This window comes from Triturus cristatus, chromosome 4_2 (assembly GCF_964204655.1).
Source record: "Triturus cristatus chromosome 4_2, aTriCri1.1, whole genome shotgun sequence".
NCBI classification, from domain to species: Eukaryota; Metazoa; Chordata; class Amphibia; order Caudata; family Salamandridae; genus Triturus; species Triturus cristatus.
The window spans coordinates 243,865,952-243,884,921 of NC_140586.1; the positions used below are offsets into that span (position 1 = coordinate 243,865,952).

Here is an 18,970-nt window from a genome sequence, read left to right on the forward strand (position 1 = left end):
TGCCTATTGCAACAACCTGTAACTATTACCTACAAAAGCCTATTGCATATTGCAAAAGTATTTAACTAAAGCCTCTCCTTCTGAGAAAGTATATTTGGATGCCTATTGTTGGTTCTAAAATAAAACCACCATATATTTTTTCATATAAACCATTGGCCTAGAGTTCAGTTCTTGAGTGTGTGAGACCATTTACTGACTGAGTGTGTACAATAAATGCTTTACACTGTCCTCTGATACTGCCTTACTGCTCGACCAAGCTACCACTTTGGAGATTAAAGTTATATCTAACTTTAACCTCTGCCAAACCTCTGGGGACTGTGGACTCTGTACACACTGTACCTATTTGGGTACAGTATATACAGAGCCACTTTTTCACACAATGGCACCCAGAGGATGATGAGGAGGACTGGTAGGGGTCAGGTGACCCTTTAACTGACCAGTTGGATAGTGTACAGGACTGGAGAAAGGAACTGGGGGATGCCAGTGGTCTGGAAACCTCCCCTGACTTTAGGCATGTTGTCTCCTCCTACTGTGGCTATGGAGGAGGGAGCATCATACGCAATGGTGCTGCGTAGGGCGGTCGAGGCTCTCAACCTCGAACTTTCTACGGTGGCGATCAGGACTAACCTCCTGACTGAGGTGCTTCAACTGGCTGCGAGCTCTTCGGAGCCCCTGCTGCCGTTTAATGAGGCCCTCACAGACGTCCTTTTGGGCACATGCTCCAGGCCCAACAGGCTCCTGTGGATAGGATGATTGCCCGACGTCACTGCCCGACTCTGGGCGACCAAACTTTCCTCTCCCAACATCCCACCCCTGAGAGCTTGGTAGTTCAAGCTACCACCTCCAAAAGTGCCTTCCCTACGGCTCCACCGGAAGGGGAATCCAAGAAGCTGTACCACCTTGGCGAGAACATTCTCTCTTCTGCTAGCTTAGGACTGCAGTCTGTAAACACTGCATGTCTCTTGGGCCGTTATTCGCACTCAGTGTGGGATACGGTGGCGCAAATGCTGCCTCAGTGTCCGGAGGTGGCCCGGGCAGTGCTCTCCCAGGCTGTTGCCACCAGGAGGGATGCAGCAAAGTGTACGATACGTTGGGCAGGACCATTTCAACGTCGGTAGCGCTTCATCGCTACACATCGATGAGGTCCACTTGGTTTTCAGAAGTTGTCCAGAACACCTTGATAGACATGCCCGTTGATGGCTGTCGCCTTTTTGGCGACAAAGCAAACAATGCCCTAGAGCGCTTCAAGGACTCACGGGCTACGACCAAGTCCTTGGGCCTCTCCACCCGCCCTGCGCAGTCTGCTTTTTGCCCCTTTCGTGGCTACTGAAGGGGTGCCCCGCTACGTCCCACCCAGAGCCACAGGCCGCAGCAAGTTACCCAACCTTCGCGCGGCCGGGGACATGGAAACAACAGTCGTGGTTCCAGGGGCCACCAGGCGGGCCAGTCCACCAACCCCCTCCACCCGCAGCAGCCACCAAACCCTCCTAGTCCGACCTTTCAGACCCATCAAACGCCAGTGGGCGGCTAGATTCGCCATCACCTCCCCCACTGGCACACCATCACGTCGGGCAGTTGGGTTTTGCAAATAGTCCGAAGGGGCTATTCCCTCCCCTTCGAGACTACCCCTCCAGCCATGCCACCGCGATACCACCTCATGTCGGAGGATCATTTGGCCCTTCTCCAGCAGGAAGTTATGGCTCTCTTGGCCAAGGGAGCCATCCTGTCCCAGAAGTAGGTTGTGGCTGTTACTCCCACTACTTTCTGGTTTTGCAAGAAGGACAAGGACCTGCATTTTATCTTGGACCTCAATCGCTTCCTCCGGAAGGAGAAGTTCAGGATGTTGACGCTTGCTCAGGTCGTCTGCCCTCGACCCGGAAGCCTGGATGGTAGCGTTGGACTTGCAGGACACTTATTTTCACATCCCCATCCTGCCGGCCCACCGGCGTTATCTACGGTTCACGCAATGGCCACGAGCACTTTCAGTTTACCGTGCTCCCCTTTGGCCTTACCAGCGCCCCTCGGGTATTCATTAAAGTGATGGCGGTTGTTGCAGCTCATCTGCGCAGATCAGGGGTTTCAGTCTTCCCCTATCTCGACGACTGGTTGTTGAAGGTGGGCTCGCCCCAGGCAGTCGTCTCCCACCTCTAGACTACAGCCGACCTCCTGCATTCGCTGGGGTTCTCCATCAATGTGCCGAAGTCGCACCTGATTCCCTCTCAGAAGCTCCTCTTCATCGAAGCGGTTCTGGACAGGACGCGGTTTCGGGTCTATCCTCCCGAACAGTGAGTCTGGGATGTTCGGGCTATGATTCCGATCTTTCAGCCTTTATCCCGTGTTTCGGTCAAAATGATCCTCAGGCTGCTGGGCCTCATGGCCTCCTGCATCCTGCTGGTCAATCATGCCAGGTGGCATATGTGGGCTCTGCAGTGGGGCCTGAAGTTCCAGTGGGCGCAGCATCAGGGGAACCTGTCTGATTGCATCCAGATCTCGGAGGGCACAGATCTTGGAGGCACAACAACTGCAGTGGTGGCTCACGAACCAGGATTGGGTTAAGGGCAGATCCCTCTCCCTTCCCCAACCAGACCACATTGTGGTGACGGATGCATCTCTTCTGGGATGGGGCGGCCACATGGGAGAGGCGGAGATCAGAGGCCTCTGGTCTCCGGCGGAGTCCGGGCTTCCCATCAACCTTCTGGAGCTCTGGGCGATTCGTCTTGCACTTAAAGCATTCCTTCCCTCTGTCCGGGGAAGAGTGGTGCAGGTGTTCACAGACAACACCACTGCCATGTGGTACTCCAACAAACAGTGCGGGGTGGGGTCGTGGACCCTATGTCAGGAGGCCCTCTGCCTCTGGACATGGTTGGAACATCAGGGCATATCCCTGGTGTTCAACACCTGGCAGGTTCCCTGAACACCAGGGCCGACGAACTCAGCCGCAGGTGCATGATGGATCACGAATGGAGTCTTCACTCAGAGGTGGTGCAAGGTCTCTTTCAACAGAGGGGAGAGCCTTGGTTAGATCTATTCACCACCGAAGAGAACGCGCAATGTCAGCTATTCTGCGCGTTGGAATTCCCAAGGCGGCACTCGCTCGGCGACGCTTTTCATCACAAGTGGAGTTGCGGTCTGTTGTACGCCTTTCCGCCTATACCACTTCTGCCCAGAGTGCTGAAGAAGATCAGGCACGACCGGGCCCAAGGATTGGGCACGGAGAGTATGGTATCCAGAGCTGCTCAACATGGCCATCGATCCTCCGATCCGACTGCCTCTTCGGGAGAATCTTCTGTCGCAGCAGCAGGGGACCGTCTTCCACCTGAACCGGTCCAGTCTCCACCTTCTTGCGTGGAGATTGAGCGGCGGCAGTTGACGTCTTTCGACCTGCTTCCTGAACTCTGTGATGTAATCTTGGCTGTCAGGCGTCCCTTCACTAAGACGATATACGCCTGCCGGTGGAACAAATTTGTGGAATGGTGCACAGCAAAGGCTGTGGATCCCCTTTCTGCCCCTCTTTCTGAAGTACTCTTGTTCCTTCTCTCTTTAGCCCAGCAGGGATCTGCTCTGGGCACTATCAAGGGCTATCTTTCAGCCATCTCTACCTTCCTTTGCCTGCCAGATCAGCCTTCTCTTTTCAAGTCCCCGGTAGTTAACCGTTTCTTCAAAGGCTTAACACATCTTTTTCCTCTAGTCCCCTTCGTTATGCCTCAGTGGGACTTGAATCTTGTACTAACTTATTTAATGTGTGATACCTTACGTCTCTTAACTCTTAAGACTGCTTTCCTGGTAGCCATCACTTCTGCTAGAAGGGTGAGTGAGCTCCAGGCTCTTTCTTCAAAGCCTCCTTTCCTGTCTGTTCCTCCGGACAAGTTGGTTCTCCGAACCCGTCCATCCTTCCTTCCTAAGGTGGTCCCTACCCTCCACATTGGGCAGACCATTACTTTACCCACCTTCTTTCTGCCTCAGAATCCTTCAAAGGAGGAAGAGAGGCTCCACCATCTGGACCCAAAACGTGCGCTCTCCTTCTATCTGGATCGCACAAAACCGTTCCAAATGGAATTTTGTTGGCTACGTGGGCGCAAAGAAGGGTCAGGCCGTACACAAACGCACTATTTCTCGATGGGTCGTGTTGTGTATTAAGGCTTGTTATTCTCTGGCTAAAAAGGAGTCTAGAGTCGGGCTACGCGTCCATTCCACCAGGGTGACGGCAGCCACTACTGCCTTGGGAAGAAAAGTACCTCTGAATGACATCTGCCAGGCAGCCATGTGGGCATCGCTGCACACGTTCACCAGACACTACTGCCTGGACAGCCAAGTCCAGAGAGACGGCTTCTTGGCTGTTCTGTTCTCTAGGACTTTCTGGTGTGATTTTGGTTCGCAGACCCACCACCGGGGTTGGTATTGCTGGGGTATCTATTCTAAGGTAAGGAATCTATAACTAACGTGTTTCTTTCAGATGCACAAGTTACTTATCTTTGGTAACGATATATCTGTAAGAAATATTAGTTAGTTATAGATACCTTACCGCCCCACCCATCCTGCGAACTGATTTCTAGGGTTAAGGACATCCTTTCAGGACCCTAGTTTTGCGCACCAGTGGTCAGTGTCTTGCATGGCTCTGCGGTTCTGGCGCAGAAAGTCATGTACAGAACTGACGTCAGCGCGCGAGGGCGGTGTCTAAGTAGCTGCCGCGACATCATCCCGGCGACCATGAAGCCGACAGACGCTGAGCCGACCGACGACACCTTCCGACGCACAAAGGTACTGCTGATGAAAAAACTTTCGAGATCCAGTCTGACGCCTGGGGGTAATTCTAAGGTAAGGAATCTATAACTAACTAATGTTTCTTACAGATATATCGTTACCGGAGGTAAGTAACTTGTGCATGTGGGTTTGAAATACCCATGGATTTTAACGAAACATACTTACTGCAATGCTGAAAACTTCACATATCTCATTTGCTGTCCCTATAACCTACTTTATGTAGGTTATGACAACAAAGAAAGTCAAAATAAGGATCATGGAACTTAGAAGCAATGTCAAATGCAAAACAAAATTAACCACACACTACCTAGAAAAAAGTCACACAGTGGATGATATTAGGTGGACAATGTTAGATAAGCCCAACATCCCCAGAAATGTGAAAGATGTGAAAACCTCTTGTTGAAACGAAAATAGAGATGAATATATCAAATAGTCAAGTCATGAAAGGGGATTGAACGATGACATTTCCTGGCACCAACTGAATTGCCTCCAATAAACACACTTATGTGGGACTGGCTTCTTCCCCCTTTTTATCTAATTGTTTATACATGTATGGTTAACTCACTGGGAGGGTTGAGCACCCTGACTCGCACATATTCCAGAGGGGACCTGGGAGCCTATTTATCAACAGCATATTCCCTTACTGGGAGTGGACTCATTAGACTTACACCGGTGAGTTCAGTAACTCCTCTATCATAAACACTTGATAACAGCATTCCTACTGAATGTTTATTTTTAGGGAGCTATGTATTTGCATGGGGGGCTAATAGATGCATGTGTAAGCATAGGTAATATGTGTTCAAAGTTGAATCGGGGTCATTCATTAGCCGTTTCGACCTAACCCAATATGGCAGCGAATTTCCGTTCAATTAACTCGTCGGAGATCAGGTCTAGCAGGTTGGACAAATCACGTGGTGCACTCGATTGCCACCACCGGTGTCCAATTGGAGGACTACTAAAGGGTCAGTTCAACTAGCTGACTCCAAACAATAGAGGGCAGCAAACGGCATGGTTGAGAGGCGTTGGTCCCTTGAAGACAAGTGTGGGGAGTGGGGCTGAGATATGTCGTGTGATGCAGGGGGGCTAAGATTGTTACAAAGGGCTGTTATATTGCACACAAAAATGGATTGCTGCCTGACACATAGGGCCAGGTTTACTTAATACACAAAGGGCTGCTGGATCAGCCTGCGGCACACTAATACTGTTTTCCACCCGCAAGTGCATGTGCATGTAGAAAGGCCCGTTTTGCTGAGATCTTTTTCAGGAGAGCACTTTCACTTTGTTAATTAACGTATGCTTCGCAACGTTTATACCCACCAGAGAAAATTAGGCACACGCACTTACGGGTATTTCGGTTCAGCAGGATTCCCACACAATCTTGAGGTCATTTATATGACATACTACACAGTGCTGCATGACATGTTTGCAAATGCACCTACATTTGGGCTTTACTTACCGATAGACACGGACCACAAAATATGGTAAAAAAAACTACCTGCTCCATTAATACACCACCACGTAGTTGATGAGCAATCCTTTGCTTTTTGACAACAACTTGAATTGCGTGACCCAGATGTTATGTCCCCATATAGTGTGTGACTACAGGGAGATGATACTGCTCCCACCCTGGTTTCAGAGATAATTTAGATGAACTAGGGTAATATTAATGAGTCTTTCCACTGACTATGATTTTAACCCCACCCATTTTTGGTGCAGTTATGGTGATGGGGTGCTTGACATTAAGGATATGTGGGGACTTTAAATTGGGAGTGTATTTGGCACTCACCTGGTTAAGGGTACTGGACCAAGAAGTGATATGGTTTGGATGCTGGGATCATATATATTTATATATTCTTACCATCATGTGGAAGTATACTCATGTTATTATTTGTCATTTGACCATTCGACCCATAGGGGCGAAAACTAGGCCGAAACATGTTGACAGCAGATGAGATGATGGGGCCTTAATTTCCTCAGTTCATCACAGAAGATTTGTTTAAATCCTCCCTAGGAACCTTTGCTCCACCCCGAACATTGGTCTGCGTAGAGGTGTTGTTGCACACCAAATGATGAAGCATGCCACTATTAGTGGATGAGGGCAATTTTAAAACATTTTGTGTTATCCCAGAGAGGGTAGAATCCCATTAAGATGACCTCCTCTCCCCCTTTTTGTGTGTGCTAAGAACAGCATTTTGTCCAGTGAAGTCCAAAAGTGTTCCTCAAGTAACTAAGCCCCAGAATTTATACACAATTTCGCTCTCGAAAAAATGAGTACTGTATTTGTCACCTCTCCTATCTGGACATTAGGCCACTGTGTGAGAAGCTGTACTTGCATGAGGTAATAAGGAAACTTGTGCGCATACCGTACATGTGAGAAGGCTCAGTTGCAATTTTTCACATGATATTGTTACTATAATACTTGAGAATATAGTCACTGGTATCAACAAGTTTCCCTTCTGTTCATATTTCGCGTATGCAAATATGTCAAAGTTATTATGAACGAACAACATTTTCACAGTATGAATTTCTTATTGCTTAACTGTTTCTATGTTACCCTGTCAGGAAACGGGTTTCACAGGTCACAAATCATAAAATGGTAATAATTAATAGCAGGGGTATCAAGGCAATTTTTGGGTCTTCCAGTGCAGTAGAATTTTTTGCCTTTCTGCAACGTATGCCTACATTGCTAGTGTTGGGGCCAGGTCAAAGAGCAGTGCTTCCTTTGCTCTCACAGTGAACGTTGTGCATGAGTAGGTTGAAAGTTGTGGCAACAGTCATGAAGAATGAGACTTTGTTTTCTATTTGCAGAGAAAGATTGGACAGTTGATGACAAAGCCCGGGAGCAGGTACTGATGTCAGAGCTTGTGACCATCATCGAACAGCGTAACGCCATTGTCACCTGCTTGGATGAAGACCGGCAAAGGTGAGGTCTAAATTAGTAAAAGGTTTTTTCAACACATAGGACTGAAGAGCATGGAATGTAGGGCTACTGCAATAAACCATATGGGACCAACCTGTAAGAATTGGTGGTAAAATGTGAAGTTTGAGGTATAAAGGACTTCAAAGGCCACAGCAAGATACTTCACTAAAGACTTCAACTCCCCCATCCCATCTCACCCGTCTCTATGGCAACTGGCTGTTCCTACCTCTGTGGCACTATTGCAGGGTATTCTCTGTCTCTAAAGTATTATTTCATCTTGCAGGGAAGAAGAAGAAGATAAATTGTTAGCTGCAATGATCAAGAAGAAAGGTATGGGATGAACTGTAGTGTTTTTTTCTTGGCACTGTTCGTCTTTTCATGTATTTCCTCCAACCAATCCCATACACATCCTTCTGCCCAGTATCACTATGATGGTCAACCAGCCATTGGGTTTGTAGGATATCTTATTGGTTTTATAGCAAACAGATGCCGTGAGGGATTACAAGGCTCCTAAATTATGTAATCCTGTCGTCTTGTTCTGTCGGTTCTTGTGTGTGAGATGAGTCTCGGAAGGCTTCAGGGCCTTTTACACTGGAGTAGCTCTGTGCAGGACATGAGATGTTTATGGTCACCTGGTTGCTATAGTTTGGATATCTGGTGGACGACTAGTGACTTTCCCCTTATTATTATTATTAATGGTACTCTCAGGTCAGTCCTGGCAGCTGAGATGGACCCCCCTCCTTTGTAAATCTTGTTAATATATTGCCTTGATTTCAGGAGTCTTTGGGGCTTTGTTGTGTCTTAGACCACACCCCTTTAATTTCCGCTCATGTTGTCTGGGCTAGAGTTACACTTACCTGATGCAGGAGTCTGTGTTTTATCTCTTTAAGGTTGATGTGCCGATGTAGTTCCCAAAAAAGAAGATTTGGTCCCAGGACTCCTTCCTTGCTAGGGTTCCAAGCTGCTTTCCAAACCTGGGAGATGACAGGGGGACTGCACTGGAACAATAGGCATCCTCACTAGTGTTCGATGCATATGTGGTTGTAGATACACATTCTTAGCATAAGTCTGCCATCAAGTGTTGGGCTCGGATGTGTGCAAGTTGTTTTTCTTGTAAGAAAGTCTTTAGAGTCACGACGTAGTGTGACTCGACGTAGTGTGACTCATCCTTTTGCTGGTAATGCGCATGGTCATTAACTCCATTGCTAGATTGTTTTCCTCCGCCGTCTGGTTCGGACGTGTGGTCTTCTGCTGGGGTTCGACACCGTCATGCTATAGCTTTTTTCGGCCTATACCTACTTCTCTATGGTATTGTTTTCGATCACAGTCCTCTTTTACTGCCTTCGGTTCGATTCAATGACTTCACCTTCGTTGGGGCGACTCATATTCTGGGCTCGGATTTCATCCTTAGGCATTTCACCTGCATCACGTCCACTCGGTAATGGTATGGATGCCTTTTTGATTCTGTACTCGGTTCAACACAGTTTCCTTTCACTGACCTTCATCAGGTGTGTTATCTGTGCTTCTCCCAAGAGCACGACGAGACCTGTTGCAAGGCCTGCTGCTTCTTCAAGTCCAAGAAGACGTCTCAAGAGATCTCGAATGAGCATTGATGAGACATCAGACCTGTTTGGACCCGCGGATCTCCAGGAAGATCCACAGGCACAAGCATTGGCTGCAGGTGAAGGGACCTTCTCCCACAATGATGGCTCCGGCTCTGACATCGAGCTGTAAGACCTGCCTCCAGCTAAACCATCTCAGAGTAAATTGTCTCCACCACCTCTGCTTGACCCCAGCAAGCCACCACAAAGAGTCGACGGACTGTCCCAGAGAGACCTAAAACCACTGCCTTCAGTCCGTGGTTGTCACCGACTGCCTGTTTCGGATAAACGCTCAGCCCCAGCTCAAGCCTGAAAATTTCTTTGAAGCTAACCACTCCTGCCTCGGAGCCAAGTCGACCTTCGAAGCCGAAACCTTCAGCATCGAAACACCACCTGATGTTGGCACCGTAACCAGCTGCTTAGGGGCCTAAATGTTTGTTACCGAAAATGTCAGTGTTGGAACCAAAACCGTTTCCACTCCCAAGCGCTGAGTTGGTTGGAACCCCCCTCACTGGTGCCCAATCCTCCAAGAGACAACTTTCTTTCGAAGAGGCTTTAGATGGTCCCATTCCACCCAAACACAGGAAGAAGATGGACAAAGCCACAAGCCCTGTACTCATCAGCCCACCACTTACACCCGCTCCACACCATACACCCTCACCACTGGCTGCCCCTGCACGGTATTCGCCGGAAGGGTCATTGAGTTCTTACATAGGGGTGGAGATGACGGGGACACTTTAAATATCACACCACAAGATACCCCCTGGGATACATGTGACACCGATTCATCAGCGAATGCAGACCCCGATCTGTATCCTGCCAAATCCTTTCCCCCAACAACACTACCACCTACTATGATTTAAACAGTAGAACTGCCACCTTCCATAAAGTGCACTTACATACAGAGCCCCTAGAGGATAATTTCTTATTTGAAGCACACTCTTCTACACAAGTCTCATCACAATATGTGCCCATGCTCAATGGCATGCTTTGAGAAAGTGCCCTCTTTCTGCATGTTTGCCCCCACTTTTTGCTGAATTGCTGATGTGCTTTGACTGAGTGTGCCCTGGGCTCCTGCTAGTCAGGTACCCAGGGTCTATGTTCTTTTCCTAAAACTGCATTGAAGCCTAAACCCAATTAGCATCTTTGGCCACAGGTCAACCCCTGGTAAATGGTACCACAGGTACCCAGGGCACTTTGAGCAGAGAAGGCCTCTAAGGGCTGCAGCACTTACTTATTGTGCCACCCTTAGAGGTCCTGTACCCTGACACTCACACACTGCCTTTGCAGGCTGTGTGTCTTGGTGCAGAACAAAGTGAAGAGTGGACATAGAACACATCCCTGTGTACCATGCTTACAACCCACTGCCCTGGTATAGATCAGTCACCCCTCTAGCTAAGTGCTCTATACCAGTAGTGAGGGTACAGGTACATGAGCCCTGTACCCCTACAGTGACTAAGTCCATTCTTAGGCATTGTAAGTGCAGTGCTGTCATTAAGAGTATATGGTGCTGGGAGTTTGTCATTACATACTCCACAGCACCATAGTGGCTACACTAAAAACTGAGAAGTTTGGTATCAAATTTCAAAGCACATTAAGTCCACACTAATGCCAGTGTGGGATATAATGAAAAAGGCACACGGAGGGCATCTTAGAGATGTCCCCTGAAAACTAACCTACCACTAGTGTCCAGGCTCAGTGGCTGCTTTCAGCTGCCACCACCAGACATGTTTCTGGAGCCCTGGGTCGAGAGCCTGCTGCTCTCTGGGGCCTGAAACTATACACATCCTGGGACGAGGTGCTAAGCCTCCTGCCCCAGGATGGGCAGGGTTCACGAAGGTGAAGCTTCAAAGGCTTGCCGCCTTTGTGAGCTTCCCCAGGCCACCTGCTGCTCTCAGCAACTGGTTCCCACTGGTTCTGACCCCCACTTTGGGCGGGAGAACCGGCGGGAAAAACAAGTGAGGAAGAGAGGTGTGCCCACCTCTGCCAACTCCACCCCTCAGGTGGGGGAGGCGAGGTGAAGCACAACTCTCAGTCCACACCTTCTTGAAGATGGGGGGACTCAGTCAACCAGGGACAGGCTCATGCCCCCCTCTCACTGGAGGGTGGCATAATAGGGGGTGTACCCACCCCAGGCAAGGGACTCATTGGTCCCTGCCTTTTACATACCTGTAACGCCCCTAAATCTAGTATTTAGGGGCACCCCTGAACCTTGCTTCCTCAGACAAGAACCTGCAACAAGAAGAAGGACCGAGCAGCCGTGCAGCAGCTAACTAGAGGAAGATGCCCACTGACTTGACCCCAGCCTGTCTCCCCCTCGAACCAGCTCCTGCGAAATCCCGGTGTGTCCTGCAGCCAGCAACCTCAAAAAACCTGGAGGATCTGCCTGCCTTCAACTACAAAGACTTTGTCTCCCGCTCCCGTGAACACCAGATTTGTTCATCTGCAACCTCTGGCTCCGGCCGGACACCGCAAATCCGCCCCACTCTGCACCTGCCGTCCACAGCCCGAGCTCGAGTGGGCAGACACCACGAGGAAGTCACACCAGCGATCCTGACCCGAGATCCGGTGACCCCTAACCTGCCTCAAGCCTCCAGCTGACGCCTGCAGCCTAAATCCAGAAGGTCCCCCCCACCCAACTGCGACCAGGAGCTGGCAAGAAGATCCGACCCCAAAAGGCACCCCTGCACCTGATGCCTCACAGCCTTGTGTGCCCAAACCGACAGTGCCTAACCAACCCCTAACTTCCCAACTTACCTCTCGAAGTGGTGGTTGCACCAAGAAGACCGTCGTCCCCGAACCTGCAGTGCCTTTGTAAACCGGAGGTTCCCCATTGAAACCAACAGGGCGCCCGATGTCGAAACAGCACCCTGCACCCGGCCGCCCTAGTGCCGCTGAAGGTGCACCTTTGGTGCTACTTTGTTTCCTCATTTGCCCTGAGCTAAAGTACAGGAGCTTTGCTCCCACAACCAAGTGGCCTGCTTGCCAGCAGCCACCAACCGGAGGCCCCTTATCCCCCATTGGATAACATTCGGCCTCAGCACTCTGCACCTGGTCGCCCTAGTGCCGCTGAGGGTGTAACGAGAGTGCATCCTTGACCCTGGGGGAACCCTTGTTCTAACCCCAGAAGCTCAACTCCAAAGACTTTACTTACCTGGTAACCGTTAACTTAATTTCTCTCCATAGGAACCAATTGACTTTTTCTCTGAAGTGTGGAGTTGATTTGTATGGAAACCTGAAAAATAACAATTGTGCAAAACTATCTTTACTTACCTTTTCTCTGGGAAATGTCCCAGTGTGATATCTAGGCATATCGCATTGAGTAGAAAAAGTAATCTCAAAAGTAACGTAAAAGTAACTTACCTGTAATTCTCATTGCAAAATCAATACAAAGTATATGTACAGCATTTCACAGTACCAGTAATTCAAACTGTAACCATTTCAAAGTACGTTTACAACTGCATTCCAAACTGTATATTTACTGCAAAATATTTATCAACTTACCTGTGCCAGGCTTGCTCGGTTCTAGGAAATAAAATAACTAAAAGAATATGTTCGAGGCATATGAGCTGCAGATTATACACTGTGCATAGCTCGCCATCTGGTGTTGGGCCCGGATGTTTGCAGTTGGTTTTTCCTCTTGGAAAGTCTTTGGAAGTCACGAGTTCGGTGACTCCTCCTTTGGTTCGTATTGCGCATGGGCTTCGGCTCCATCCTCAGATTGTTTTTTCCCGCCATCGGGCCCGGATGTAATACTTCGCGCTCCGGTTCCGAACTTCCCAGTTCAACGATCGACGCAAAAATCATCGCTCATCGAGCTTCTTCAGATAATAAATCATCTTACTCACCTTCTCTTCGGCGCTTCTTCGATTCCGGTCGTCGACGGCGGCCTTCGGGCCTATTCCGGCTCCGGTCTCGGCTTATGGAAAGAACTTCCTTCAAGAAGTGCCCTCGATGTGGGTCCAAGTTTCCCCACACCGATCTTCATGAGGTGTGCAACCTCTGCCTCTCCCCAGAACACGAGGCCCGAGACTGTCCCGCCTGCAAGTCTTTTCGTTCTAAAAAGACCATTCGAGATCGACGGGCTAGACGCAACATGGCGCACTCCTCGACCTCTGCTCCAGTCGACATCTTCGGGGACGACGTCGAAGCTCCGGGACAGCAGGACATCGAACAGGAGGACGACGACCTCGTCAGCGCTTCCGAGGCCGACGACTCAGATGTGGAGGACATCACCCCGGCGCAGCGGGTCGTGAGTACAATACCCCCTCCCACGCCGATACCCAAAAAGGCTTCGGTCACACCTTCGCCTCCGGGCCTAGGCAAGACCAAGGACACTGCTTCTTACACCCCACCTTCGGGCCCGGTAAAGAAGCCTATTAAGCCTTCCGGCAGCTCGGGCTCGAGCCAGCCGACCACCGGTGCCGAAAAACACCCTTCGGCACCGAAGAAAAAAATCGGCCTCCACCTCCACACCCAACCCGGCACCGAAGTCTTCGGTGTCGAAACCTGCTCCTTCGGCGCCGACCAAACATCACAAGACCCTCGGCACCGACACTCCCGTGCCGAGGCCTTCTTCGGCACCGACCAAATAATCAGAGGCTCCAAAGAAGCACGGCTTCGATAAGCCTAAAAAGCCGTCGCCCCCGAAAACTTTGGCGCCGACCGAACAACCAGTGTCGCAGGAACTTTTCACACCGGATCCTCTGCAAAAAACACTCACCAAGGATCCAAAAACTGGACACTTGACATGGTCTTAAAAAAAGAGACACTTGGACAAACCAGCTCCACCTCCACCTCCAAAGAGAAAGGACATTGCTACCTCTCCTTTCAGGGTGCCTTCCCCACCTCCTCCACCTCCTCCACCCTCTCCACCTCCGCCCCCTCCACCTCATCGTTCCCCCACCTTGTCTCCTGTCCCAGACGATTTGGGAGACCCTTATTATGATCCAGCAGATGTGCCACAAGACCCCACCCCTACTGGATCTCCAGACCCATGGGATGATTATAACAATCCGGACATCCCAGATGTCCCATAGGATGACCTTTACCCATCTAGGCCCATCCCCACCTGAAGATTCCTTGGGCTTTCACCATTTGTTACAAAAGGGCGGCACACTACCACGGGGTGGAGTTACATACTGACCCAGTGGAGAAAGATTTTCTCCTGGACACCTTTGACGATGCACATAGGTCTACTGCCATTCTACCTATGTTGAAGGGCGTAATTAAACATGCACCTGAGGTTTTTAAAGACCCAGTCAGGGCCAGGGTCCTAAACTCTTGTATAGAGAAGAAATACAAAGCCGCCCCACAGACCCTTCATACATTAAAGGCCCTGAAACCATTGGATTCCCTAGTGGTATCTACGGCTAGGAAGCGCTCAAATTCTCAGGCGTCAGGCGAAGCACCACCACCTGACAAAGAGTCCAAGCTCCTAGATGCGTCAGGGAAGCGCACTGCGTCACAAGCTGCCAATATATGGCGTATCGCCAATACGCATGCACTGTTGACCCGATACAACAGGGCGCATTATGATGAGCTAGAGACCATCATGCACCATCTCCCTGAAAAGTACAAGACTAGGGCTAATGAACTGATTCAAGAGGGAAAAACAATAACTAATACCTCGATACGCTGTGCCCTAGATGCAGCAGATACAGCCTCCAGGGCCATAAACACCAGTGTCCTTCTCCGTCGCCATGCCTGGCTCAGAGTTTCAGGGTTTAAACCGGAGGTACAAGCCTCTATATTAAACCACCCATTCAACCAAGATCATCTATTTGGCCCCAAAGTAGACGAAGCCCTCGAAAGGATGAAAAAAGATACAGACACGGCGTAATCCATGGGAGCCCTGCAGTCACATACCCCCAGGTGCTCCTTTCGCCGCTCTTCCTTTCAGTACACGGGCAGAGGCTTCTCCTCGGATAGTGCATCCACGTCCTACAAATCCCCTCCTCAATCTACCTTCACAAAGGGTTATCAAAGAGGCGGATACAGAGGCAATAATAATAAGGGCAGAGGCAAAACAAATACCGCCCGCTCTGCCACACCTCCTGCCCAATGACTTTCCCCCGCTCCCTCCAGACCATTCCACTCCGGTCTGAGGCAGAATACAACATTTCCTTCACGTCTGGGAGACAATCACCTCAGACAGATGGGTGACACGAATTATTCAGTCAGGGTATTGCCTAGAATTAACATCTACCCCCCCAAACATTCCACCCAGGCACCGCCCTATGTCTCAAGAACATACTGCGCTACTAACACAAGAGGTGATCTCCCTCCTGCAAAAAGGAGCAATAGAGCAGGTCCCCATAAATCAACAAAATTTAGGGGTCTACTCCCTGTACTTTCTGATTCCAAAGACGGACAAGACTCTACGACCTATCCTAGATCTCAGACCTCTAAACACTTACATACATTCAGACCATTTTCACATGGTAACCCTTCAACAGGTTCTTCCGCTCCTCTCCCAGAACGATTTTCTCACCACTCTGGATTTGAAAGACGCATACTTTCACATCCCAGTACACCAGTCTCACAGAAAGTACCTCAGATTTGTGGTGGACGGACAACACTACCAGTTCAAGGTGCTCCCGTTCGGGGTAACAACAGCACCAAGGGTTTTCACCAAGTGCCTAGCAGTAGTGGCTGCACACCTCAGAAGACAGCACATTCACGTCTTCCTGTATCTGGACGACTGGCTGATAAAAGCCACGTCCTACCAACAATGTGTGCAACATACCGCCGCTACGGTCCAACTAATTCACCAGCTAGGTTTCACGCTGAACCATCAAAAATCCCACCTGGTACCATCACACACAAAACAATACCTCGGAGCCACCATAGACACCTCAAAAGCCATAGCCTATCCCAATCCTGCCAGGATTGCAAAAAAACAGGCTCTGCGTCAAAAATTCCTATGTCAACACTCTCTCCCAGCAAGAGTGTTTATGCAGCTCATAGGGATGATGGCCTCTTGCATCTTTATAGTGCCCCATGCAAGACTCCAAATGCGTGCACTCCAAGAGTGCTTAGCGCGCCAGTGGAACCAGGCCCAGGGACAACTGACAGATCTGGTGTTGGTAGACGGTCGCACCCATCGCTCTCTGCAGTGGTGGAACACCACAAACCTTAACAGAGGTCGACCGTTCCTGGACCCGGTCCCACAAATAATCCTAACAACCGATGCATCACTCTCCGGCTGGGGAGCTCATCTGTTACATCTCACAGCACAAGGCACATGGACGCCGCAATAGAAGTTACTCCACATCAACCATCTGGAGTTACTGGCAATCTTCCTCGCCCTAAAATCCTTCCAGACGCAGATTTCAGACAAGGCAGTCCTCATGCTCACAGACAACATGACTGCCATGTACTACATTCAAAAACAGGGGGGCACACACTCTCCACAGCTCTCTCAATTAGCACAGAGCATATGGAGATGGGCAATTCCACAAAAGATTTTTCTCCTAGCCCAACACGTCCCAGGAGTCCAAAACAGCGTGGCAGATCTGCTCAGCAGGCAGACACAGCAGATCCACGAGTGGGAACTTCACCCACAAGTTCTTCACCCGTTCTTTCAGAAGTGGGGGCATCCACACATAGACCTATTCGCCACCCACGAAAACAAAAAATGCCCAAGCTTCGCCGCCAGATATCCACACCCATTGTCCAAAGGCAATGCGATATGGATTACCTGGTCAAACAAATTTGCATACGCTTTTCCACCTCTCCCACTAATTCCATTAGTGGTGCGAAAGCTACAACAGCATTCCCTAACGCTGATCCTAGTAGCTCCAACATGGGCCAGACAACCGTGGTACACCACACTGCTGGAACTCTCAGTAGTACCACACCAAAAGCTACACCTCTCACCATGCCTCCTAACCCAGAACCATGGAGAGATCAGGCACCCGGACCCAGCTCAGCTCAACCTTGCGATCTGGCTCCTGAGGTCCTACAATTCGGATACCTTAACCTTCTCCCTGATTGCATGGATATTATCAGGGGAGCTAGACGCCCTACTACTAGAGCGTGCTATGCGGCAAAGTGGAAAAGATTTGTTATTTACTGCCACAACAACACAATCCTTTAAATGTGTCCATACAGCACATTATATGTTATTTACTCCATTTACAAAGGTGTAACCTAGCATATACTTCCATTCGGTTATACCTCGCTGCAATTGCTGCTTATTTACAGAACAGGCAGCACCTCTCACGTTTCAAAGTGCCTGCTATCAAAGCCTTTATGGAAGGCCTCAAAAGAGTAATTCCACCCAGAGTACCACCCTCACCTGTCTGGAACTTAAATATAGTCCTCACACGGTTAATGGGACCCCCTTTCGAACCATTACATAAATGTGAGCTGCAATTTCTCACATGGAAAACAGCTTTTCTAGTGGCCATCACTTCCCTCAGAAGGGTTAGTGAAATACAAGCACTCACTATACAGGAACCTTTTCTCCAAATGCATCAGAACAAGGTTGTACTCCGCACCAACCCCAAATTTCTACCCAAAGTAATTTCTCCATTCCATCTAAACCAGTCGGTAGAATTACCAGTCTTTTTATCGCAACCCCAAACCGTTGCGGAAAGGGCTTTACACACACTGGATGTTAAAAGAGCTTTACTTTACTACATCCAAAGGACACAACCTTTCAGCAAAACCAAACAGCTATTTGTCTCCTTCTCCCCACCACACAAAGGCAACCCTATTTCTAAATCAGGGATAGCTAGGTGGATTGTAAAATGCATACAGATTTGCTACCACAAAGCAAAACGAACGCTATCTGTTCCCCCTAAAGCCCACTCTACAAGGAAGATAGGGGCTTCTATGGCTTTCCTAGGGAACATACCACTTGATGACATCTGCAAAGCAGCGACATGGTCAACACCGCACACCTTCACAAAACATTACTGTGTAGATGTGCAAGCCAAGCAACAAGCTAGTGTGGGCCAAGCTGTACTAAAAACACTGTTTCAAACAACTGCAACGGATGCCGGTGGTCGCCGCTAGGGTTGGGTACTGCTATATAATCTATGCACAGTGTATAATCTGCAGCTCATATGCCTCGAACGGAATATGCTACTTACCAGTATGCATCTGTTCTTGGCATGTAGAGCTGCAGATCTATACACGCCCACCCGCCTCCCCGGCTACCTGTATCCGTTCCAGTCTTATCTTATTTAGATACAATACACATGGGTTTCTTTACTGTTACTACTACGCTCCATCTTTCCCTGCTGGCGAAAAACAATCTGAGGATGGAGCCGAAGCCCATGCGCAATACGAACCAAAGGAGGAGTCACCGAACTCGTGACTTCCAAAGACTTTCCAAGAGGAAAAACAAACTGCAAACATCCGGGCCCAACACCAGATGGCGAGCTATGCACAGTGTATAGATCTGCAGCTCTACATGCCAAGAACAGATGCATACTGGTAAGTAGCATATTCCTTTTATACAAAACCAATTGGTCTGAAGTTAAGTGAGGGGGTACAACAAAAGCTTAACACTGTCCTCTGATACTACCTTACTGCTCAACCACACTGCCACAAATCGAGAGTGAGGTGCGATCTAACTTTACCTCTGCCTACCTTTGGGGATCCACTGGACTATGTGCACACTATACCTCACTTTGGTATAGTATATACAGAGCCAGCTTCCTACACATGCTCCACC

The 18,970-nt window shown here is 49.3% G+C and overlaps 1 protein-coding gene across 2 annotated transcripts in view; it reads left to right on the plus strand.

Annotated features, from left to right (window-relative positions):
* MICALL1 (MICAL like 1) overlaps positions 1-18,970 on the plus strand; it is a 330,253-nt gene that overhangs the window by 267,219 nt on the left and 44,064 nt on the right. For both annotated transcript variants that reach the window (XM_085601407.1, XM_085601409.1), the window contains exons 15-16: positions 7,570-7,684; positions 7,965-8,011. In XM_085601407.1, coding sequence (XP_085457533.1) covers positions 7,570-7,684; positions 7,965-8,011 — 162 coding nt within the window. The remainder of the gene's footprint in view (positions 1-7,569; positions 7,685-7,964; positions 8,012-18,970) is intronic.